Below are 24,953 nucleotides of genomic sequence, written 5' to 3'. Positions count from 1 at the left end.
TTAGAGGAAATTGCTTTATGCAAATGTATTCCAGCTGGGGGACCTGTGACACCGAGAAGTGCTGTTGAGCCTCAGATGCCCTCCGTGGCGCCTGGCAGAAGGCGAAGGGGGGGCTGGCTCACTCCTCCTCCCAACAAGGCATTTCACAGCCTTCCCGGACGTGTTTGGATGCAGGCTCCCTCTTATATAGTGTTTGCAGAACAAGGATCAGCCTGTAAAATACCAACGGGTGTTGCACTCCTAAAATTTTACATACTAGCTCGCAGAAGGAAGAGAACCGAGCGTGGCTGCGCAAGCAAAGCAGGGGCACCGCGTTGTGCATGTGTACGTGATTTAAATGTGCATGGAAAAGGTTGCTTCAGCCCCAGGGGGACTGAAAGGTCTGAATTTGGGGAAGAAAATGGTCTGAGTGCAAGAGAGGCATCGAATGCTCTTTCTGCCCCTTTGCAGAAAACCCTATCCCGTGGCTTGTTGGGGGGCTCCGGGGGGAGGAATTTTGTGCTTGCAAAATCCCTGGAAATGAACACAGACCAAATCCTGTGGGGCCGAGGGCATCACCCTCTGAGAATCCGGGAGGGAAAGGGCTTCCTCTCGATCATTCCTGCCTGTTCATCAAGCCTTGTTTCTAATCTAGCACCCGATCTACATCTGGGGCTATGCAAAGCAGACTTTTTTCCTCCATCCATCGCAAGCCCCACGGAGAGAGGTGCCTGAACGTTTCTATTTCTCCCTTATCTCTCGGCTCCTCTCAAACTCCTGCCAGCCTGTTTATCTCACAGTTTTGAAAAGAAAATTGCCAACTTCACACCTGTCAGGTTTAACTGATTGCCTGTCGCTTGGAGGGAGGGAGTCCATCCGTATGGCCCTGGCCTCACAGGCTCGGCTCGCCAGGGGAAACATCTCCATCCCTCGAGGAACGAAATGCTTCATTTCCCATCTCCCGGCCTCATTTCACTGTCCTGCTGTAGCTCCCAGCCCTTTCAATTACCGCTTTACAACAGTAATGAACAGGAGCTTGCTGCTGGCACGCAGCTTTGTCCACCCGAGGAGCTGGAACACATCCTCTGAGGCCGGCGATCTCCCCACTGTGCAAAAAGTGCCCTGGCCCAGCAGTGATGTGGAGAAGTGATGTGATTTTGGCAAAAGTGTGGAGGGAACCAGGGACAAGGCTCGGGGAGGAGCTCGGAAGAGCTAAATCCTTACCTTCTGCCTGTCGGATCTACACCAACACACATCATTGCCATCCCCAGCAGGTGCCTTGCCATGGGTCTGGTGCATCTCCTTTCCCTTTTCCGCTCCAGAACGGAGGAGATTTAATCTCAGCTGTGCCTCCCCAGCAGCTTAACCAAGGAGGAGGTGGGAGAAGGAGCAGGGAATGGGGGCACCCAGCCCAGCTGCTGCCAGCTGTGTGAGGGCCCCGGCTGCGGGATGAATGCTGCAGCTGTCTGGGATTACCGATGGATAGCGGGGTGGGAATGCTGAGTCTCGAGTAAACACTGCCGAGCAGTCCAGAAATAATGGCATGGGGCCTTTATAATAGGAAGGAATCGTAATTAAATAGAAATTAGTTACTTAAATGGTCACTTCCCGGGGTTTCGTTGATGTCCGATTAACTTAACTTTTAATTTGCATAAGCAATAAATGTTTAATTATGTTATTAATATATTTGAGTTGAGGAGCTTATGGGGTTTTATAATTGGCATTTAACTAGATAGTTCCAGCATATTAACCGATGTTTTATAGCTCCATGCGAGGTTTCCCAATTATAACTGACCTAAAAATTTGCTTGGAGGACCTGCCTTGGAAGTGTTACCTGAGCAACAGGAGAGGAGCAGGCACGGAGCAGCTCCGCACCCTCCCCGACAGCCTCAGGACCCCTTTTTCCCTCCCCAGGATGGTTTTTTCTTGAGTTTCACCACCTTCCCTGTGTCGGAGAGGAGGTCACGTCCCCGATCTCAGCATTCAGCTGACTGCTGAGCCAAAAAGGCTGACACACGGCAAGGGATTAGGGTGGGGAGAAGGAGATTTGGGGATGGGGAAGGCTCGTCGGGTGGCTACGACGTGACCCTGGGGCTGTGCTCAGCCCTGGCAGCCCCTGGGGCAATGTGTGCAGCTCCCAGCCCTCACTTGCTGCACCTTGCCACCAGATTATTTCTGCAGGGAGGTGTCAAGGAACACCCCTTAAGGCCTATTTGCAGTAGACATACTGGAAACCTAGATTTACTCAATTATTTTCTCATTTCTTCTTTTCCTTTCAAAACTAAGGGTAAGGATGCAGATGCAGGGTTCTGTAGCCGTACAATTATGACTGTGATTGCATTACAGCATCCTGCATCCATTGTGGCCTTTATGCAGCAACCTCTGCCTCTCCCAGCACCGCTGAGGCACCCAGGAGGCAATTATCTGCACGCACCTGATGAAAGCACCGAGCTGGATCAGACCCTCCACTCCTTCCCCCATTACCCTGGGCAGAAACGTGTCCACCAGCGGCGATTCCCTCCTGACAGCTCCTCCTGAGACCTGTCAGTTAGTCACTCTTAATCTGTTTTCTGTTCCATCTCTGTGCTTACTTTGATGAGATGACTGGTTTAGTGGGCAAAAAATGACATTGTGTTTGACTGACAAGACCTATTTCCATGAACCGTGTAGACTGGCATTGATTATATTCCTGCCTCTTAATTCTTTATTAACTGCAGCCCGTGTTAGCTTTTTCTTTGATGCCAGCAAATCAGCCTACAGGTTTCAGGTCATTTTCTGTGCCCTCTTCCAGTCTGCCAGAATTAACCTTCTAGAATTTAACTGGCCCAATGTATTTAAAAACAGAACAAGCTAACAGAGGTGAGTTAGATGGCTCTTTGGCTAAGTTTCCAACATATTTTCTTATAATAAGTGGAGTATCCTAAGAGATGCCGTCCAGCAATTGCTTGGTTCTGCCATCTCCTAACATGCAGAAATTGTTTTGTCATCTCAAAAGCCACGAACAAATTTCAGTTTCTCTCCCGAGACAGATCATGAACAGTTATTCAAATCTGCTGCCTTTTCTGAATGATCACTGCCCTCTTGACCATCTCCATCTGGTAAAGTGCCTATGCAGCACTGCAAATTTTTTTTCCCCCTGTTGCATTCCCCAGGGTGACCTTAGCTTTTGTATCAACAGCTTCACAGCTTCTCATTCGTACTCACGGGTCCTTCTTCTTGCAGCATTTCTGTTTGATCTGTACTGGAGGTGGGGGAAGCTAGCACACACCCAGCTGGAGAAGGTGACATGGATAAATATTGGTGGTTGCATGCTAAGGCAGAGACTTCTTGCAAGACGTTTGGGAAGTTGGGAGACATCCTTTGTTAGGAGTCTTTCCTTCCGGTGAGAAGGAGACAGAAAAGCAGGAAAAAGGCCGAGAAAACAATGCCTGGGCTGCCTTTTGTGAGAGCTGTGGCCCCGTTCCCCTTCCCATTTGCACAACTCTTTGTTTTTGGCCGTGTGACAGGGACGCAGAGCAGTTCCCCCTCGTGTCACGCACTCCTTGTGCCCTCACCCAGCCCCGAGCAGCCTTGAGCTGATGCCAGCAGGGAGCTGAGCTCACCCCTTGGGGACATCCAGGGTACACCAGTCCTGGGGTGCAAGCACCCTGCGGGCAAAACCAGGTAAAAGTGGCCCAGGACCTGCGGCCGAGAAGAGTGAGATGTTCCCAGGAGTGATGCTGAGGATTGCTGAGCAAATTAACTCTATTAACACAGAGCCTGAGCTGCAGTCCCTGTGCCGTCGATCTGACACAATTCATCTGGTGGCTGCTTGTAATAGCACGACCTTAATGGGCTCATCAAGGAAGCGAGGCTGTATCTCTGGCTAAACACGGATTTGAGACCTGCTGCTCTCTGGGCAGCTGGAGCTGGCTGCCGAGGTCCAGGGAGACGCTGTGTGGTGTAAGGGGAGTTGGGATCCAGCCCCTTTCTTCCTCCAGGAGAGGCAATTTCGAGTGCCATCACCTCCTCGAGACTGTACAGCAGGAGAAATAAATTACAAAAGGGATTTGATTGTTCATTACTCTGCCGAGCTGCAAGGAAATGAAGCAGAGCTAAAATTAAGGGTTGGGAGGCAGAGGAAACATCAGATAACCTGGGGCTCATCAGCCCCCAGCCCAGGCTGGGCGCTCTCCACCCAACTGCACCGAGACGCCCTGGGAAGCCGGGCAGTCTGTGGTGTTGGCTGCAGAGAGGGCAGAGCTGGAGACAGCAGAAATAAGGTCCCCCTCTTTGCTAGAGCCACCAAGTGCCACCGAGAGCCAGGGACATCACAGAGCTTGGAGGTAACGTGGACAGATCCTGGCTGGGGTGCAGTGTGTGCGTGCAGAAGGGCGCTGCCTCTGCTGCAAACACGCGGCTGCTGTCGCATCCTCTGGTCTCCTGGCTCTTCGTGCTGAGCTCTGTCCTCCCACAAAGCGAAGAGCTTCCTTCCTGAGCTGTCAGGGCGCGTTTCCAGGTGCTGTTTGACAGCTGCCACGCTTTGCTCCAGAAGCAGGAGAGAAGCCAGAGCGGCGAGAGGAACCTGCGGGGCATCTCCCAGCACAACTTGCCCTACCTCTGCTGGATCCCAGGGGGTTAACGGGCTGCTCCCCCTGCTCTAATCCAACATCCTCCCTGCTAGTGGCTAAGAGGAGGCTCGGGAGGCATGCGAGGGAAGGTCAGCAGGGGTTAAAGCCGCATTCCAGACATGCTTTTGCAGCCAGCAGCTACTTAACCGGGGCTGGCTCTGCGCTTCCCATGCAGGAGGGGAAAGGGAGGGAGCTGGTGGTTATGGGACAGGGCTGAGCTGCCCCCACCCGCGGTGCGTGGCAAAGAGATTGCCTGTGCAGGAATGTGTGTGAAATCCCTGATAAAACCCAGCTCGTCCCTGTGTCTGCTTGCAGCTGGGCACGCTGCTCCAAGCGGCTCCCCGCGGAGGGCTGGCTCGGCCGCCGCTCTGCCAGGGTCTCCCCAGACCACATCTGAGAAGAACGAGTGGTTTGCAGAGGTTTTAATTACTGGTCGGGCTTGTAAAAATTACAGAGGGGAACAAAACGGGCAGGGATCTTAAAGGGATGTCACGATTAGTGCCCAGACAGCAGGGTACCCGTGTCCCTGCATGCTCTCAGGATACCCAGCCCCTCGGTTCCCAGCAGAGCAATTTGGGGGGGGATGCACCAGGTCACTCGCAGAGGGGTCTGGGTGCACCTCCAGCTCCTCGGGGGATATAAAACCAGAAAAATCTTCTCCTGCAGCCGGAGAGGTCCTGAGCTCCTTCTGTGGCTGGTGGAGTCTCTGGGCAGGGTTGGGGAGGGCTGCTGGATCCGCTCTGCTCTTGCAATGCCTTTGCCACCAGGTGAAGCCATGAGGCTCCTCCTGCTCCAAAATCCCTGCTAGCAACCTCAGCTAGCCAAAATGCTCCTCTTTTCCCCAGGCTGAGGCCTGCCTCCTCCAGTTTCTCCCAGCTTAGGTCACCAGATGAGCACCCGGTAACGGAGCTGCTTTTGGATCCTGCAGGAGCTGAGGGGCTGCAGTCCCCAAGCTGCCTGCCGAGCACTGATGTGTGCTCGCCTTCCCAATCCCTTTCATCCTCTGGACACTTAGCTGTCCCTGTGAGGGCTTCACTTAAGACACTCAGTGAATGGGGCTGCCCCTGAGAAACCCACCTCCCTCGGACTTAAGATCCCTTTAAAACCTCCAGGGACTGCTGCTTATCCCAACATCATCCCTGTGCCCACATCCCCTGGGAGCAGCCTTTATTTAACTGTATTTAACTGTATTTATTTAACCCTTTGCAGACACGAGGTGCCACAAGGCTCCCAAGCAGCTTGTGCCTGGGGGTGTGCGCTACTGCAGCGCGTCTCAAATTAGACAATCCTGCTCGTCTTTAAAACCTAACCGGGGACGTATTTGCTCTGCCAAGCTTTTCAGCTCAGTTTAATTTAGCTCGGCAAACTCGCTGCGTCTCAGGCTCCCTGGAATGTGTCAGGTGGGGTGCATTATAAATATGCATCGTCTGATCTCATCGTGTTACTTGGAGGTTCAGCGGGCAGGAGGAGTCCAGCAAAAGGGCTCAGCCCTTCCACTGGATCAGGACGGCAATCCAGGGCACAGACAGGCTTACTGGGAGCCGGCGCTGTACTGGGACAGCCTGCTTTAGCCACACGGGCTCTGTGTGCCCAAACAGGGGTGCAATTTAGCGCTGAGGCTGCGTTAACTCTAGCAAGGCTGGCAGCTTTGAGGCTCTGCTAGCTGCCAGCCTAATGAAAGGAGAAGAATCACGACTCCCTCCCATTGATTTGCAATGTGTCTGCGAGCAAAGCTGCACGTTGCTGAGTGCCTTGGCTAGCCAGCCATGAAATAGACGGGGATTTGTTTTGTGTGGGGAGGGGATAAGCAGAAACGGAACCCTTCTTCGCAGCTGGTTACAGATGCGGGCAGACCTTTCAGCAAATGGTTTATTAGAAGTGCTGCGAGTTGCTGTGCTGCTTCTCTGTGAAGCACTGAAGGATCAGGCTGAAGTTAGGAGGAGGCAGAGGCAGAAGAGTGTGAGCTGCAGTGAGCTGGGGCTGGGGAATGACCCAGCCTCAGATTTCCTGGGGGATGAAGGCTGAGCACCAGCAGCTCGATGGGGCTCGGGCTCGCTCTCAGCTGGCCCCATGGGAGATGGCCAGGACAGAAAAGATGGGACAGAATTCTCATAAATGAAGCCTTTCTGCCCAGCAGCACCTCCATCCCACCCTGTTCATGCCAGCAGGGCATGCAGGACCCATTCTGTGCCCTGGGACATCCCTGTGCACAGGGACATTACAAGATGACATTACGAGCCAGCCCAGGGCAGCACAGACCCTTGGTGGGGATGTGATGGGTCTTGCTCCCAAGGACCCCAAGACCATCCAGGTGCTTCACCATGCAAACAACCCAGCCACTGAAGCATCTTTAAGAGGAGACTACCCCCAAAAGCGTGGCAGACACCATCTCTCCTTTCTACTCCTCCCTTGGAGTCCTCCACATCGCTCCCCCCACACCGAGGGCATGTGAGTCATTTCCTCTGCTCCGGCGTGCCCTCCTCTGGAAGCTTTCCAGTTCACCCGTCTTCGCCTCACTTCGAGTTCCCTTTGGGAACATCTCTCTCTCTCTCCTGTGAGCTGGTTCTCCAAAGCCTTCATTGTTCCCCTGTTTTTATTTACTGGTGCGCTCTGCAGCTGCACTATTTCACCCCGCGGGCACGGCGCGTGTGGACAGCTCCATCCCTTTGTCTCGCTGGTTTGAAACGCTACCACGGCTGTTTGCAGGGCCCGGGCAGTAAATCACAGCCACGGCTCCACGGAGCCATCAGCCCTGAGGCTGTTTGGACAAGGGAGGGTTCACAGCCAGAGCTAGGAAGCTCTGCATGGGCTGCGTGCTGAGATTGCGCCCGGTGTGGCTCTCCTGTTAGTGGGCATCCTTAATTTTTTGTGGAGATGGGGACAGCCAGCACCTTTGGGCTGCTGGATGTGATTTAACTGAGGATCCGCGCTGGTGGATTACACTATCAGCATCTCAGGAAAATGGTTCAATCGATCTTCTTGCTAGAAAGATCCTCGCCTAGCGCTGGTTCCTCTTGGAAAGCCAGACACGCTACCAGGTGGCTGGAAGAAGGCTTTATGGACAGATAACCACATTTCTTCCTTTCCTGTGTCTGCTTCCATCTCCAGAAGAGCCGTGGGAGAACAAAGCAATGAACCAAACTGCTCCGAAGGAGGCTGGGGGCGGGGTGTCCTTGTTTTCTCCTTAATTGTAATACTTTGAATTAATTCAGTTTCCAGCAGGAACGAGGAGTTCCCAGCAGCCCTCAGACATCCAGATAAGGCTGAGCTGTTCATTCAGCCCCTTTGGGTTCCCTGGTACCTGCCTCCCTGCCAAGTGCCTCACACCAACTTTTTGGAGAGTTTTAAATTATTTGAGCGTGACACAGAGCGAGGGGTTTTGCATTCTTAATTGGCAAAACCTTTTCCCACTCCACTCCGGAGGCCCTTGAGCTGTCCTGCCAATTTATTCTGATCCCTGATTCTCAAGCCTTGCAAACATCTTCCTGGGGCTGCCCAAAAGCCATGTCAGTGTAACTGAGCCCTCAGACACTGCTTTGTACAATCTGCTCCCGAGGCTTCCTCAGTGCCCTCCAGTTGGAGCCCAGCAGCCTTCCCACAGCCTCCTGCCCTCCAGGACAGCGGGGTCTGGCAGGAGGCGGCTGGAGGCACCTGGGGAAGCAGCCCTCAAAATATACAATATACCAGCTGCAGCCCTGCCCCAGGAAGGGGAGAGCAAGGAAACAAACAGCTGGGGATGCAGATGAGAGGAGAATTAAAAATAAATAAATAAAAAGAGGGAAGAGAAAGCAGAAGGGAAGGTCTTTTTGCCTCTTACTCTTTTTCTTCTAGCTGGAGTCCTGCAGAGACGAGCCCAGCACTTCTGCAGGCTGGCTCAGCCCTAGGGGAGCAGACCCACACGTGCAGGGGAAGGACTTGTGGCAGGATTTTGTCACAGCTCAGCCATCTCTCTGGAAGAGCTGCGTGGCTGTGCAGCCCTGTCTTAGGCAGCCGGAGTGGGTACCAACAGCAGGATGCTCACACCACAGCCGTGAGAGCTTGGTGAGAAGGACGCGCTGTGATAGACCCCCCAAAACTCATTTCTCCTTGTGCTCCCCCGTTTTTTCCTCCCCTCATCCCCTTACTCTCTTTACCCAGTGCTTTATGCTTACATCTGCAACCTGTTGGCTGCATTTCCATTTCTCCAAACCTCCGTGCCCCCTTTCTGCTGTGGCACAGCCCTGTTCCAGCTCCTGCAGACTCCTTTCAGCTTTATCCATCTGCCTCCCCACCCCTCCTTTTCTCCTCCCGCCCCCGTCCCCATCTCTCACACTCACACCTGCTGATTTACAGCAATAGCAGGAGGCTGATGTTCCCTGCTCGTTACCTGCCAGCCCGAGAGCCATTAGGGGCTGATCCATCATGGAAATGCCCCAGCCAAAGTGACTGGGAGATCCTTCACCGTCACCGTCCCTGCCACAATCTCAAATGCCGTCCGGGGGCTCGGATTGCGACGTGTCAGCTGTCTGCCTGAGCGCGGCTGTAAGCAAGCTGTCTCAGGGCAGAAATATTATTTACAAGATAATGTGGAGAAGGGAAGAGAGAGAAAAGTGACTGCCGGAGACGAGGACGATGGGGAGAGGAACCTCACGTCTCGATGACTCCGGCATCCTGCCACTTGAAGACATCCAGCTTGGAGCTCTTAATTGGGGAGCGGGGGTGTGGGGAGGTAGGGAGGGGGCTGCCGGCTGCTGCAGGCTCTGGGGTGTCCTCGTGAAGCACAGGAAAAGCAGGTTTGCATGGAAGTCATGGGGAAAGGGGTGCGGGATCAGTGTCAAGGCGGTTCTCGGGGCGAATTCCTCATCGGTTGCAGTGTCCTGGCGTGGTGCTGGGAATTCCCGTGGTTGGCGCTGGTGCACTAAATGCTCCGGGTCTCTGCAATGCGATTTGCTGGAGAGGGGATTTCCCTGGGAAATGTTTGTACATCTTGGTTCACTCCTGGATGACAGGAGGGAAGATGGATGGTGAAGGCTGGCAGTGAGGTGGGCGTTGGGAATGGGGCTGCTGCCAAAGGATCAGTGCAGCCAGCTCTGCACCAGGCTGCTCCAATATCTACTCTCTGTATCTCTCTCTATATCTCTATCCAATATCTATAGTCCAATATCTACTCTCTGAGAGCAGCCAGTAGCCAGGGCAGCAAGAAAAGCACAAAAACTAGGTGTGACAGACAAGTTCTACAAAGCACTTTTTTCCTTCTTCCCTGTCTTGCTCCCTTCCCCTGGATTTCTCTTCCTTCTCCTCCTCCTCCTCCTTCTTCCTCCATTCCAATTATCTCCTTCTTTCATCACTGCCAGCGCTGTAAGTACAAAGTACCAATTAGCTACTTTTCAAGTTTAATTAGGTTGGAAGGTAGAGCAAATTAAATCCTTTTATCGTACGTTTCAAAGCGGTTTCCCGTCAGGCCCATGGGATTGGCTTCCTTTGGATGAGGTCCACGGTAGTCACTGAGGAGCCGTCCCATGCCACAGAGCAATGGGCCAGACAGGAGATGGAGCACGAGATGTGATCCATCCCTCCCTCAACCCCAAATCCTACACTCAGGACACCCATTTTGTAAGGTTTAGGGGTGCCAGGCTCTGATGCACGTCCCCTCTGCTCCACCTCAATGAATCAAGCATTGGTCCTCAGCTTTTCTAAGCTCTACATTTAAAGCAAAGCTCTTCTTCATCTCAACAGGGACAGGATTTCAGTGAAGAGGCTGTAACCAAGCCCTGCAGAACACTTTTGAGATAATTAAATAATATCAAGTGGCCGGTCCGCATGAGTCCCACAGGAGTGCACAACATGGGAGGCTGCTTTGGGGCACCTTTATTCCCTGACCCTTCCTTCTTCCAGCACAGAACAAGGGTACATCCAGGAATAACCACCCAATTTAAGGGCAAATAGCAGAATTAGGAAGCTGTCAGCCCTTGGAGGCACGGTGGGCCGTGTGGCTCTAACCCTCTGCCCTGTGCTTCCCTGTGTGTTGCAGACAAGCCGCTACCTCAGGGCGCCCCGGGCGGCATCATTGGGATCATGGGAGGCGTCATCGCCGCGGTGCTCATCATCGGCGTGGCTGTCACCGTGTTTATCATCTACAGGAGGCAACAGAAGAACCGCACGGACGCCGACCACGACCTGTGAGTAGTGCTGTGCTGCCTGCGGGTGCCGCGGGGCACTGCCAGTCCTTTCCCTGCCTGCACGCAAGAAAAACCAGGAGGCAAATATTTTTCCTGGATTTTCCCTGCATGGCGTGGAGCTCAGAGCCAAGTGCAGCACGGACAGAGCCCTCTGCAGAGATGTTCTCCCCATCCTCTCCCCGCAGAGCTCTGCCTCGCCGCAGCATCCCCTCCCTTCCCACCTTGCACTGAGAGCCCCAAGGCCACAAGTTGCTTTCATCTTCCACACTCCCCAGCACGCCGCTGCTACATGCGGCCACATTTTGTGCTCCATTTAATCCCATTTGAGAGAGGGCAGCGGAGGATAGCGAGGGAGGGAGGGAGGGAGGGAAGGGAACCGCGGAAAGCGGGAGGGGAGACAGAAAGGCACACGAACAAAAAAAAAAAATAGCACCACAAGGTGAAATTGCATCAACAGCATCAGCCCCATGACAGAGATGCATTCAGACGATCCACTTCCCACAATGGCCCTCCAGGAAGGAACAGGGAACAGCCACTTTAGCTGAGAATAGAAACACAACGGTGCCCTGGACTGCAGAGGTGCTGCCTCTATTGTGGGGTTTGCTCCAAAGCCTCGGAAAGTTAATAGCTTTTCTTTTCTTTAGAGCCATAAAGTCCGTGTTTTGCAGAGCCTCTGGGACCCATTTTACTCCTCCTCTCACCCATAAATTCGGGTCCCATGCTGCAAGCCGTTAGGCTGCCCAGGGAAGCCGCCCATCCCTATCAGAAGATCTGGTGAATTTTGGAGAGGGGAAGCCGGCTAATTAGCAGATCGGAGTTTTAATAAGTTTTGTAACAGGATTAGACACATCTGCGCGCACGAACAGAATGCAGAGAGACAGGCTCTGGGCTGGGATTACAATGGCTGCCAAGCCCTGTGCCATGGGACAGAAGCTGATCCCCTGCTGGGGGGTCAGGGACAAAACCCCTTTGGCATGGAGGAGGAAGATTCAATCCCCTAATGGAAAGCCTGGGGCAGGGGCTAGGGCTCCAGAGCAGCTCCAAAGCTTGCAGTGGGTGTGATATTACCTCCTGCTAATTACCCATTACCACTGCTGGGTGCTCTGTGGTGCCCCAGGAGAGGAACCAGTGACTGCATTGGCAGTGTGGTGACAAACACAACCAGACCCTTCGTGCACGCAGGATCCAGCCTGTCCTGGTGTACGAGACCCCTTCCTCCTGCCCTCTAACCACCAGCCGCTTCTTTACCTGCAGAATTGACTTGCCTCCGTCCCACAAGCCTGCCCCTCCACCGAAGAGGAAACAGGAGCTGAAAAGCCACCTGACTGCAGAAGACATCCAGGTACAGCTCCCCAGCCTCACGGCGAGCCCCTTCCCCTGGCAGGGAAAACTTGAGCCCAAAGTGCAAATGGAAAGGGGTACTTTGGATCCTGCTTGCTCCCTTCGGGAGGGATTGAATTCAGAACAAGCTGGTGTTCAGACGGGCTCTTAGGTGTGAGGGCTTTTGAGCATCCTCACTTTTTTTTGTATGGCATAAGTGGTTGTGATGAGAAGAGGAATGTGAGAATGAAATAAGAACAGGAGGCAAATAATATGGCCAGGGAGAAGGTAAGAGGCACTGCCCTTCACAGTGGCACCGTGTGGTGTCCCAGGCTGTGGCAGAAGGATTGTACTTGCTCCCCTCACCCCTCTTCTCCCTCCTGTTACAGGTTGTTCACCTGGACAACATGAAGCATGAGGAGGAAATCCAGAAGCTCCCTCTGCAGCCTCCGTACTACGACATGGCAGCCAGCGAGCCCTCTCCCTACACCGACAAGCTGGTAAGGAGACAGGAGGCATTCTCAGCCCCGGCCTCGCTGCTTTCCCCCAGGATCCCTCACCCCACGAAACCAAAAACCCCAAAAGCCTGCGGGTGCACCAGCAGCCTTCAGAGGCCAGGAGCATCCCATCCCAGAGCACAGATTGGTGGCCCTGCTTCAGCACCTGCCCCTTGGCTTCCATAGGTCCTCCAGCTGGGGTTTTAGGAGTCATTCCCCACTGAAACACCCTGCTTCTTCCAAATCTCCATCAGAGGACCTCCTCTGTAGAGTTAAACCCCTTGTCCCACCCCGGTCACCTCCTGCAGCTGAGCCCCGCGAGTGCCTGCAGCCGAAAGCAGCAGCTCCTCACAGCAATTATCTGCTGGGCACAGTGTGCCAGAGTTTGACTCAATTGACAAGTTCTTTAAACCCCCTTGTTTTGTGTGGATTTGTTCAGCCTCGCAGAGAAAGGGATGCTAATGTGAGGCAGCAGCAGCAGGGAGATTAAGGGTCAGGGAGAGCTGCTAGCGGGAAGGGCTGCTCGTCAAGGAGGGAGGCTGCTGGAGAAAAGGTTGGGTACAGAAGGGCAAAGGCATAGGAGACAGAGCACAAGTAGCTCTGGAGTCCTTCCACGAAGGGAAAACCAAAAACTTTCCTCCCACCAGGCCTGGGACAACAAGGGAGGGCTCTGCACCCCTGCAGTGTGAGCCCGCTTGTTTGAGGGGGCAGCAGAAATACCAGCCAATACTGAGTAATATTTTATGAACGCAGCTAATTATTCCCTTCCCTCCGGCTCATCCCAAAATGACCCCTCGATGCGCATTCCTGTGCAGATAATGGAAGGATGGGGCCCAGTGACCTTTCGCTAGCAGAAGTCTGCAGCAAGGCAGGCGCCGAGGGCTCAGCGATAAAAGGGCTCAGACGTGGCTCTGTGCCGATGTGATCTTATTTACTTCACCCGAGCTGGAAGTGGCTGGTGTCCCCAAAGAAAAACTTCCCCTTGGAGCCCTCCCGCAGTCCCAGGGCTTGTCTCCAGCCCTTTCCAACCCTCGCTGAGTGGCAGATGAGGTTTAAATGAAACAGGGCACTAGAGCCAGACGGGCTGCTCTGTGGAGAGCATCTGAGAGCTGAGTTTCAGGCAAGCAGGAGGATGGAGGAGCTCGTTTCGGGAAATAACGAGCAGTCGGTTAATTAAGTGGCAGAGTTAGTGATGTGAGATGGGGCCTGACGGGTAGCTGCTCAGTAACCATGGGAACAGAGTTTGCTGCTCTCAATCCTGGTCTGAGAAGATGCATCTCCACATCCCGTGCTTGGCACTCGCTGCTCCTTCGCTGTGCCTCGAGCCAAGTGGCGACGAGCTGTGCAGCCCTGGCTTCCTCTGGCCCGTGATAAAAGTCCCTCTGCGCTGGGGATGGGGTCCGGGTGTCTCGGCCATTGCTGCTGCAGCTGTGACCGCTCTTGGCACTGATCTGTGGGTTGGACACGTCCCCTGTCCGCTGGTCGTGCTGGTGCCACTGGGCTCCCATCACACGTGCGCACCGCGCTGTGGCTTCGTGCTGCAGGAGCGAGATGAGGCTTGCTCCTGCTTCTTGCTAAATCGCCGTATCCGCTGGGCAGGCAGCAGGCTGTGCGGGTTCGTGGCTGGCAAGGGGAGGGAGGGTGTCCCTTTGCTGCCAGCATGGGCTGGATGTGCTGGATCCTGCTCGGATAACGCAGCCAGGGCCAGGTGCGCATCACGTTACCCAGCCGTGCCTTGCAGAGGAGCCAGCTCCTGCCCCCTTCCCTGCAGAACTGCTCACAGACACCCCATTTCCCTTTTTGAAGGGAAGCGATTCTGCAGGAAAACGGAGCAGGCGCATTTGACTTTAAATGAATTGGGCAAAACCTCCTCATTTGGGATAAGTTGGCTTCATCGCCAGGCTGTGTGAGAGCCACTGCCTGGGGTCAACAATTTCATGGCACGAGAATGGGAGTCAGGAACTGATGGGAGATGGCAAAGAGTGAGGGTGGGGGGAGTGGGAGAGGTGCCAGGAGGAGAAAACATTGGAGAGGTGGGGAGGGAGCAGCCCCACAAGCAGGGAAAGGCTGGGGCATGTCCATATGGACAGAGGACATGAAACTTCGGGGGCTACAAGTGAATATGGGTGCTGCAAGCGGTGGGAAAGATACCATGAACATAAAGCTGAGGGCACAGACACTCAAGGACAGTGCAGGGGCCAATTAAGGGTACAGACGTGTGCAAGAGGTTGCCTGCAGCGTTTGTCTCCAAGCCCTCGTGGGGCAAAAGCTTTGGTTGATGCGAGGGCATCCAAGCAGGAGTGAATGGGGTGGATGTGTGCGTGCTTCAGGTGACACCTACCAGCAGGACGTGTGTCTGTGAGCGGTGGCATCCATGCACATCAGTGGGTGTGTTAAATAAAGTGGGTGTGCAAAAGCAGAGGCGTGCCCAGCAGTGCCTGTGCCATGCAAACGCTGCGTGCTTGGCAGCGAGGAGGAGCGTGAGGGGTGGAAGCACGAGCGCATGTGGGAGCTGTGGTGTGATTAGTGTAAGTGTCAGCGATACCCATTTGCGGAGCAGAAAGGAAAGTTTCATTGCTGCAGACAGCAAAATAATTCCTCTCGGTTTACAGGGCAATTACCAGGGTGCCGATGCTGATGATTTACACAGAGCGCTTGCATGTAGCAGTGCTAGACCTTGTATACAAGTCACATTATTGATATTGTAATAAATTTTGTTCCAAACAAGCAGCAGGGAGCAGGAGCAAGCCCAGGAGTGGCAGAGAGCAGGGGAACTCCACAGAGATATCACCACCAGGGGAAGGCAGCACTAGTTTGGAGAAGGAGATAAAGGCTTGGTCTGTCCTTCCCTGAGGCTGGAGAGGGTGCTGAGACACAACAACCAAGGGGACAGTTCTGCAGGGCATAGATTTAGGTTTGAGAATGGAGTTGGCACTACTCATCCTCTTCAACATCCATGGACATTTAATCTGCAATGGCCAGAGCTGATCATCCCCAAATAGCCCCTTCCAGCAAGAGGCATTAAAGCACATCATTACAGGGCCATAAACTCCTGAGAATGGCTCTGCCACAGCTGCTGCGTGGCTGAGGACAGCTCCAAACCAAAGGAAGGGAAACGTTTTTGGATTAAACACCTTTTGCATAATTTCTGTGCGATGTGGCCTTTTTGGAAAAAGGCTGGGGAAATGTGAAAGCTATTTCATGTGGAAGAGCAAGGTCTCTCCTCTCAGAGAGGCTCAGCAGATGTTTGGTGAATGCTAGCATGGAAATTAAAGCAACTCCACAGGGGAAGGAGCCAGGGCACTCCTCACACCTTGGCTACTACCACCAGGGCTGTCCCAAAAATGCACCTTTCCTCATGCTGGTGGCTCTTTTCCCCCACGGAGCACTGAGGGCTCCAGGTCCTGCTGCTTCCCGAGGTCCTCTGGCCATTGCTGTTTGCAAAGCATGAAGGATGTCTGGATAGGAGTGATCAGACAAATTGGGTAATATTCCATTCATGCAGTTCTTGCTGATAAGCCTGCTTAGAAAGGAAAAGCCCGTAAATATTTTCATGCCAAAAGAAGGATGCTTTTAGCATCTATTACATTACCACAATGACAAAATCACGCTGCAGAGTTAATCCGCAGCAGCATAATGTGCAGTAAAGCCTTGTGCAAAAACACAGCATGTAAAAAAGACCATTACAGCCCCCACATTTGGGCAAAAAAAACAGCAGCACTGGCTAAGCCGTAGCATTTCCCTACAGTAATGTGCCTGCAGCCTCCCCCTGCCCTTGGTGCCATGGCTCTGGACCCACTCCCTGCAGGCATCTCCCTCCTGACACCCCACACTCAATCCTTCCCCATCATCTTCACCCCAAATTCCTGGGTCAAGTGCCAGCTCAGGTAGCCTGTAAGGCTTGAAATCACTGAACCAGCCCCGGGTGAGGAAGGTGCTGGTCCCAGAGGGGGTGAGGGGGAGATCGGAGCAGTGAGGTGCTGCTGGGGGCAGGCGCAGGGCAGGGGGGCTCAGAGCTCAGCTCACCAGCAGCTTTGGGGAGCGATGCCAGGGGGGCCTATGGTTTGATTTGGGATTTTACCTGACTGATTGTTCATTACATCCCTCCCTCCCTCTTTCTAACTCTTTTTTCTTCCTCCCCCCTTCGCCCTTCTCTTCTTTCTCCCCGTCCCATCACACACCCCCCTCTCCCACCTCATTCACTCGCTCCCTTTGGCTCGGCTCCCGTGTCCTCACCCCCCCACCTCGACCCCCAAATCCTCTCCTCCTGTGTCCCCACCGCCTTGCTGCTCTCTTCTCTCCAGAACTCTGGCAACAAGGACTGTGATGTCCACTATGCAGAGCTGGACACGTCCGCTCTGGCCTCGTCACCCAGCCCTCGGAGCTCCATCCATGCTGGCGGAGACCTAGTCGAGTACGCAACCATCCAGCCCAACTTACGCTAGCGCATGTCACTCTAGGCCCTTTCCCCTCAGATTCTGGCCTCAAGGTACACGATCGCACTCTGCCTTCCTCCCCCTGCTCCTCTGCAGCCAGTGCTTGCCCTGCACCTCCTGCCCTCCCCGTTCAGCAGCCCCTCGGCCCCAACCTGCCCACCCCGTAGCCCTGCACGCGATGCTGCCCCTCTGCTCCCCTCGTGCCAGGGGGGGGCTGGCAGGGATCTCCTTGCCTTCTGTGCATGCTCTCTGCAGCATTTTCCTTTGCTTTCTGCAGCGATGAGAGGCATGGGGTGGGGGAAGCGTTAATGGGGTGGTTTCTGACCCAAGCAGCCCCTCTGCAGCCAGCCGGGCTGGAGGCACAGGGAGGAACGAGGTGGGTTTGAAAGGCACAGCTTGTTTAGGGGCATTTTTTTTTCTTGCAAAGCAAAGCAGCATTGCTAGGACGTTAGGACGTGCCGAGGCTGAGGACAAAACTTTGGGGGAGATGTTAAACAGGCCCTCCCAAGCTACCCAGTACAAGAAGGGGAGGGAGAGAAAAGGGGACTGAAAGAAGGAGGGGGGAAAAATGGGTTTGTGTGCGTGGAAGAGACTATAGATAAGAGGGAGCATATGTGCATGTGTGAAAGAACAAGGTGGGAGAGTATGTGAGAGAATATGGGAACACGGAAAGGTTCCTGCATCTGAAAGTGAGCGCGAGGCAGCCAGGGAGGGACTGCGTATGCAAAATAAAGAGCTTGCGTTGCACAGGGCTGATGCAGATGGCATGTTTGAGTGCTTGAGAGAGGGAGGGAGATTTTTCCTTTGGTGCTCTCCTTCTCAAAACCAGAGATCAGACCCGCTCATTTGTTCCTTGTTTGTTCCACTCGGAGTGTCACCCAGGCCCTTTAGGCTCAGGTCCCACAGCAGGGACTGCTTAGGACTCAGTTCGCATTCAAACCCACCAGTGGTGGTCCTGGGGCCTCTCTATTTACCAGTGACACTGTGAATGGCATTTGAAGAGGAAACTGGTGTCCTCAAGGTCTTCTCCCACCCCCTTACCCTATAATCTTACCCGTTTCTCAGGAATTAAAGCCACCAGTTCCCTATCTGAAGTAGAGAGAACTCGGAGATTTTCTGTGTGATGCCAGCCATTTTTGGCCAAGAAAAAGCCACAGACAGCTCCCTCCTTGGCTATGACTCTCCCTTGATCCTTGTCCGCACGTATTCCCCAAGTCGTGGTGATTGCAGCTTCTACCCTGCTCCTCCCCCTTTGTTTTACTGCCTTCCAAATGGGAGGAACGGGCTGTGGGCTTAACGGGGCTGCAGCCCCACAGGGGTGTCAATGAAGAGGTGCAGAAGAGGGTGGGGAGACAAGGGAGGAAGCGAAGGGGGTGCTGGAGTGCTCTGCAGCACCCCAAATCCCTCCAGGGTCACCAGAGGATGCTCACAGAAACAGCAGCTTGGGGATGGAGAGGGCTGGGTTGGAGGAGAGAATAGGTGGCAAGGGAATTGAAGCCTTGGGAATCCCCTTAGAAGGAAATAGCTCTATGCAGGGGGATGAGTGGGAGGAAAACGACTTTTAAAGAAGTCCCCTTGCAGACCAGGAACATCAGTGCCACCAGGTGGGTGACAGTGGGGCAGAGCAGCCTGAGAGGAAGGCGCGTGGTGGGCTGGTTCAGTTTGCCTCTACCCCCGTGCCCCCTGGCTTTCCCGTGCTGGAAGGAGCCCTGTAGTTCCCCTGCTGTAGCAAAAACCTCCCTAGGTAAGTGCCTGCAGCGGGGCCGGCCCCAGAGCGCAGCGGTAACCTCTCTCTCTTGCGGTGTCTTGCCCACCCCTGCTCCCAGAATGAGGATCAAGGTCTTCGTAGACGTAACGAGCGAGAGCGGACAGTAAGTTCTGGGTCGCTTTGGGGTTGCTTTTTCTCTCCGTTCGATTTTGGGGTCTGTTTGTGCCAGTGCTCAGCCGCCAGGCACCAGCCTGCCCAGCTCCAACAGGCTGGAGGAGGCTGTGGTTGGGAGCAGCCTCTTTTCTTTACGCCTTCACCTCCGCGTCCCTGCAGCTCCTCGGGCTGCACCAGAGGACCACTCGCCTGGGTACGAACAAGGCAGGCGCTGCCTAATCCATCCTGGGAGGTCTCACCTCGTCCTCCCCAGGGTGGGGGATTTTACTGTCAGCAAAAGGACAGTAATCCTCTAAATCCAAATTTGGAAATCCTCCCAGCTTCTCTGAAGCAAAAATAAAGCCAGTCATATGGTGCTTTGAAGGTGTAATCTCACCGCCACGAAATCTCCCTGCTATGACACACCACAGATCAGGGTGATTTTTTATTTTTTTATGCTTTTTTAATTATTTCCTCCCCCTTCACCTCCCCACACTCCTGTTCTCACTTTTGTTTGGGAATTTACTGTCCCTGTTAGAGCAAGAATAGCTCAAACCTTGAGACTTGCATCAAGATTCCAGTAAATCAGAGAGCCGGGATCAGATTCCCAGCTCTGTTTTCCCTATAAAACCCACTATAAAACCACTAAATCTGCACCCATCACAGATTTGGCACAGTGAGAGCTGGGGATACTGAAGAACCACCAAACACTGGCTCAGCTCCCATTTACCACTTCTCCTTCCTATCAACACAGAAGTTGCCTGAGCACGCCCCTGTTCAATAACCCATTTCCAGTTTGTGGGAGGAATAAAGCAAAGTGCTGAGGTGGCTCCCCATTAGCTGCCCAGCTATAGGATGAGGGCACCAACCCTGCCCTGGCTGTGAAGTTTTAGAGGAAACAGCTCACAAGGGAAACAGCATGAGGGTAAAGGTTTAAGGTTACTGATGGCCTAAGATGCTGTAGGAAGAGAGAACAGGTAAGTAGCTATAGCTGAAGAGCTAAAAGCATGCTGTAAGGAGGAATGCAACCTTATGAGTGAGCTTACTGCATAAATAGTACTCACATGTATCTGTGGGTGCATCCTTCATCATAGCTCCTTCCCTAATTCGGGGGAATTTCAGCTCTGGGGTTTTCCAGAGACTGGAGCAGGTAAATCCTCAGAACATTGAGAAGGAACTTGTCTCTTTTAGATCAGTAAGAGCTGATTATTTAGTGATAAGAAGTATTGCACGTGGTCAGATTGGAGGGAAAGCTGTGGCACAGCTAGTCCTACCAAGGAGATGATCACAAGTGCATAGGAGATGGAGAAGGGATGAGAATAAGTCATAGCAGAAATGAAAGCTCTCTAATTCAATCAAATAAAGACCGTTTAAAGGTAATCTGCCGGGCTGTCTGAAATGGATAGATTGCTGACATCCCCTTTAATCAAGCTCTTGAACATAAAACTGAGGGGGGGAGGATGTAACCCAGATAACGAGGAATTGTATGCAGCCATACTGGAAACAAAGACAAGTAGGAGAAGTCAGGTGGGGGAAAGTGGCAGTTCTATTTAATTAGTTCATTATCCCTAATTTAATTTCAAACTTTGTTAAAGATAAATTAGATTTGGAAAAAGTCACAGTGGGAATGGGGAAGGAAGTCAAAGGGCACCGGCTGCTAGATGTTAATAAACATCAGGCTGATTCTCTCCTCTTCCCTTTTGGTACTTAGAAATGAGATAAGGGAACAAAGCAGGAGCAATTGACTCCTGGGCTAAAGGAAGGTGAAAAGAAACAGGGAACTCCCTTCCTCTGCCCCAGTGCTGGCATTCTCCAGCTGCCCAGCCCTGACCCTGCTGACCCATGAAAAGTGAGCCCAAAATGGCAAGAAAGAAAAGGAAAGCATGCTTGTACTCACCTGCCCAGAAGAGCTGGCAGAACTGCACTGATTCTCTCTAGTCTTGCTTCATGGGTGCTTGTTTCGTGCCCACATTAATCATTAGACAGAAAAAAGGAAAGATGTATTTGCTGAGCCAGCACATTGCTAATGGGCATCCCACAAAGTAGCGCCTCATGATGTGCTTCTTGCAGCTCCGGATGCTACCCACGAGCTCAGTTTACACAAGATGTCTATTTGTGTTAACTGAGAGCCTCTTTGCTACCAGACCTTCTGAGCACTCATTTTTGTACAAAGCCCTATATTTTTCCATTATATGCCCCAAACACACATAAACTCACCCTCCCATTAACTGAGGATTGATTGCTGGCTAAGAGCTCCTCTCTCCTGCTACGTCCTACTGGACCCCAGTCACTGAGACCACTTCCCTTTCAGGTTAGTTTTACCCAGGAGGCTCAGTTACCCATTAATGACTTACCACTTAAAGCAGGAGAGCAGGGTTAATACTTTTCCCCACTCCCCACAGGTACGGAAAGAAGTTTTCAGGAGTTTTCTGCTGTATCTAACATTTCCTGAGAGCAGATTATGCAGGGAGAACACCTCTGCACATTCTAGTTACCTCTCTCCTTGACTGCTAACCCTTCTCCATCCATTTTTATCAGCTGCTACAATCAGAAGAATAACAATCAGCTGTTCTTTGTTCCCTTCTCCCATCACGGTACGGATCCCTGTGCCTGCTATGGGATTTGTAGGGGGATAACTGCCCTTGTTCTTTAAGCGTGCCCAGTTTTCCAGCCACAGGGCTGTGCACAGTTCAGCCTTCAATCCTTTAGAGGCCTCGACTTGCTGCGTAAACATAACTCCCACCTGAGAAGGGGAGAGCTGTATGGCAGGGCTGCCCAAACCCTCTGGGAAGAGATTATAGGGGTTAAGGTTCAGTGCTGCTGTGCCTTAGCAGTAAGGGACCAAGAGCAGCTTCCTTATGTCCCCGGCTTGGATTGATCCTGTTAAACAGCTGTAATGCTGCTGCCCAGCTTCTTCCCTTTTACACTTTGCACTTAGAAGCCAGAAGTGGATGAAAACGTTAGGAGATAGGTGTGGGAATGGCTCACTTGAATTTCAGAGATACCAGCGCAGCAGCTCCAAATAGAAGGGATCTAGAGCTGAACATGTGGCCCCTTGCTGTCTGCCCAGGTCAGGATCACTGACTTTAAAAAGCCTGAGCAGTGGGTGCAGCGTTTTGCCAAGGAAAGAGAAATGAAAGTCAGATTGACCTTAGCACTACAGCTCCTTTCCTGGAGCTCCAGCTTCCCATCCTCTGGTGGCCTCCACGGCTCTTTGTGAGGTTGCTGCTGCCCTAAGACTGTGCAGCCCTTCAGCTCTCTTGTTGCCTCTTGTAGCAGGCTGAACCATCAATAAATTATTGTCGACACTTTGTTTTCTATGTGATTTTTTAAGTGTCCTGGTGAAATATTTATCCAGGCACTGGCGGCAGAGGAGCTGAGTAGATTGTTCTGTTCCTTCAGGCTTTTTCTCCCGAGGGTCAAATCTTTGTCCTCTTCGCTAAACTGATTGTTTCTGGTACTTTGAAAGAGAACAAGGAAGGACTGCAGGGCAAGTTACTCGCTCCAGCCAGCCCCAAATCAATCCACAGGCATAAAAGGTGATTGCCAGTGGATTTGCTGCCTCTTAGAGACGAGAATAGCCCTTATTGAGACCAAGACCTTGGTGAGTGCTACACGTCCCTCCTGCTTGGGTCCTTTTGCAGAGATTCAACTGGGAGGAAAGGGAGTTTGAGCAGGAGGAGCCCTCCCCACCTGCTGCCACCCCCTGGGGAGCAGGGCTGGGGCTGGGGGGTTGCTCTGCACTACTGGGAGCTCACGCTGCCATCCCAGCGCCCGTGCTGTTTGCCCAGAGCTTTTTTTGGGAAAAGGTGTCTCTGTGATTTTTTGCACTCAAACAAGCAGTGTTTGTTCAGCATTGCTTGCTGCACCTCCGCAAAATTACCTCAATGGGAATCAAAGCGCTTTGGACTCCGGGAGCTTTTCATTTCATGTGGCACTTGGGGAGGAAGAATCACATTTTGCAAAGCGTCCCTAAAAACACTCTCCATGCACCCCAGGAAGGTGCTGGGACCACCTCTGTCTTGCAAGTCCTTTATGTTTCCCGCAGTCCCTTTGACTCACAAATGTGGCTGACAAAGGAGCTGCTCACCCAGGTAAAGCTGAGCAGAGGCACTGGAAGCTGCTGGGCAAACACCGGGCACAATAACCCATTGTGCCTCCAGAGCCTGTGGTCAGAGCAATGTGACCTTTGTATAAAAGAGCGCGAGGCTGTGTTAGATCAGCGATGCGTACAAGCAGTGCTTTTTTCCAAACTCAGGTGTGGAAGAGTTGGGAAGACTGAAAATAAACTGCCCTTTCTTGCCATGACACTTATTTTATTGAGGGAGGCAGAGCCCTTACAGGCAAGGGGCAGAGAATGCAAAATCCTTTATTCTGTAGCAAAATGGGCATTTCAGGAAGTGAGGCACGATGTTAAAAACACGAGAATGTTAAAAATGTGAGGATTTATCACCCGGGTGCCTATTTTGCTGAAGCAATAAGCAGAACTATTTAATCCCCCACCCTGCTTGTTACACGGGGGTCTCAGCAAGGAGCTGAGCTGCGTTTTCTCCCCGATGGCCCCGGAGCCCTGACGCGCTGCCTTGTGTCTCTGCTTCCAGGACTTTGGAAAGTGTCACTCAGAGATACCGAATGCGAGTGATTACCTGACCCGCTGCTACCCACGCGAAGGGCGATATCTGGAGAAGATCCCCCACGCCTACGCCCCCCTGTCAGACCTCCCGCGAGACCTCTACCCTCAGCACCCCGACGTCTCCTTCTGCTGCCCACCCCCCGGCTCCCGGGCCCCTTACATCTGTCCTAAGGAACAGTACGTCTGAAGTGTCAGCACAGCAAAAAGACGAAGCTAATGTTTTTCACACCTCCCGACCCTGTCGCTCAACAGCCAAGGCCTTTTAACCCCCGCCCCCCCGACACACACTTTGCCGTTGCTTATTTTATTTATTGATTTCTAAATTTCGGTGCGGTTGTAAGCGACGTGATTAGGTTAAGTATCTGCCTGGCTTGCTAATGCTCGAGGGAGCACTGCCTTTGCCCACATCTCATCCAGCTCTTGAACCTTTCTTCTCTCGTGCTGGCCCCCCTGTACCAAGCTGGCTGTGTGCATGCATGCATAGGCGGGTGGCAGCTGCCCTGCGTGGGATGGGATGTGCCCGACCCCATTAAATGTCCGTAGGTCCCCTTGTGTCCCTCTCTGCACTGCTTGCACCAGAGTAGCCAGGTGTGGATCCTCCACAACCCTTCTTCCAGTTTGTGAAGTTTCAAAGCCCAGCCAGTGCCCAAATCTGAGGCTGGAGGTTGTTTTTTTTTCACTCCTTTGGAGAAAACTGTTTTCCCCCTTGGCAGTGGGGATGGGAAATCCCTGTTGCAAGCAACTAAACAGCCAAGGTTGCTGAACCAAATAATAAGATGCTTACACTGAAAGATGCTCAGAACCAACCAAGAATAGAAAGAAGGGCTTGGTTTAGGGCTTTTGTTTCTGTCTTTTTTCCCTCCTACTCCCACTCCAAATTTTTCTGATTGACTCTGTTTAATCCAGATGCCATGGGGACATAATTTGAAGCCAACGCTTTGGAGAAAGCATCCTTTAAAAAACCTTCTTATAACCTGCAACCCAGAGAGGAAAAAAAAAATTAGAAAGAAAAATATTCTCTCTAATTTTCCTTTTCAAAGCCTAGTGTGACCCCCCACTAGCTTTTCCCCTTCTCCTTCTTGCATCTGTTGATTGGAATTTCAAAATGAACTCAGGCAGAATATGAAGAAAAAAATCATGATTTCAGGTAATCTTCGCACTCTTAATGAAGGATAAAAGCCAATAGAGGAATCTGGCCTTTTAACTTCTTTTTTTTTTTTTTAAAGCATCTTAGTTTTGGGACTATATATTTTTTTTTTTGATATTTGGAATGTGTGTGGGTATGTAAATCCAAATGTGTACATTACTGTGACCACAAAGTGTTTTAGAGAAGGGAATTTATCTCCACATCACATTTGTGTTCACGTGTATTAGAGAAAAAATAAATATAGATATACACTTATATGTATATAAGAGCAAAGAAGAGGAAGTGGAGAAAAAGGAATGAAAACCCTGTAGA

The 24,953-nt window shown here is 52.4% G+C and overlaps 1 protein-coding gene and 1 long non-coding RNA gene across 2 annotated transcripts; one reads left to right on the top strand and one right to left on the bottom strand.

Moving 5' to 3' along the window:
• The first annotated feature begins 8,906 nt into the window (after positions 1-8,906).
• Positions 8,907-24,914, top strand: LOC311422449 (uncharacterized protein). The gene is made up of 5 exons (XM_084495524.1): positions 8,907-9,110; positions 10,600-10,747; positions 12,002-12,089; positions 12,457-12,567; positions 23,463-24,914. The coding sequence occupies exons 2-5, from the start codon at positions 10,644-10,646 to the stop codon at positions 23,679-23,681; spliced, it is 522 nt and encodes a 173-aa protein (XP_084351650.1). The 5' UTR covers positions 8,907-9,110; positions 10,600-10,643; the 3' UTR covers positions 23,682-24,914.
• On the bottom strand, positions 15,134-21,383 carry LOC311422451. Its single transcript, XR_014685367.1, has 3 exons — positions 21,216-21,383; positions 20,759-20,815; positions 15,134-16,084 (listed from the first exon to the last, which is right to left on the bottom strand). It is a non-coding gene; the product is annotated as an uncharacterized lncRNA (long non-coding RNA).
• Positions 24,915-24,953: the final 39 nt, after the last annotated feature.

This window comes from Aythya ferina (genome assembly GCF_964211825.1).
Source record: "Aythya ferina genome assembly, chromosome: 22".
Taxonomy (NCBI): Eukaryota; Metazoa; Chordata; class Aves; order Anseriformes; family Anatidae; genus Aythya; species Aythya ferina.
This window is presented reverse-complemented; position numbering and strand designations above follow the sequence as displayed.

What these genes read in the sequence shown, in the direction of transcription:
- LOC311422449 (XM_084495524.1), top strand. Translation starts at nt 10,644, where the DNA reads ATGGGAGGCGTCATCGCCGCGGTGCTCATCATCGGCGTGGCTGTCACC. An exon ending in ACGGACGCCGACCACGACCT is followed by an intron (nt 10,748 to 12,001) that starts GTGAGTAGTGCT and finishes CTTTACCTGCAG; the next exon opens with AATTGACTTGCCTCCGTCCC. An exon ending in TGACTGCAGAAGACATCCAG is followed by an intron (nt 12,090 to 12,456) that starts GTACAGCTCCCC and finishes CTCCTGTTACAG; the next exon opens with GTTGTTCACCTGGACAACAT.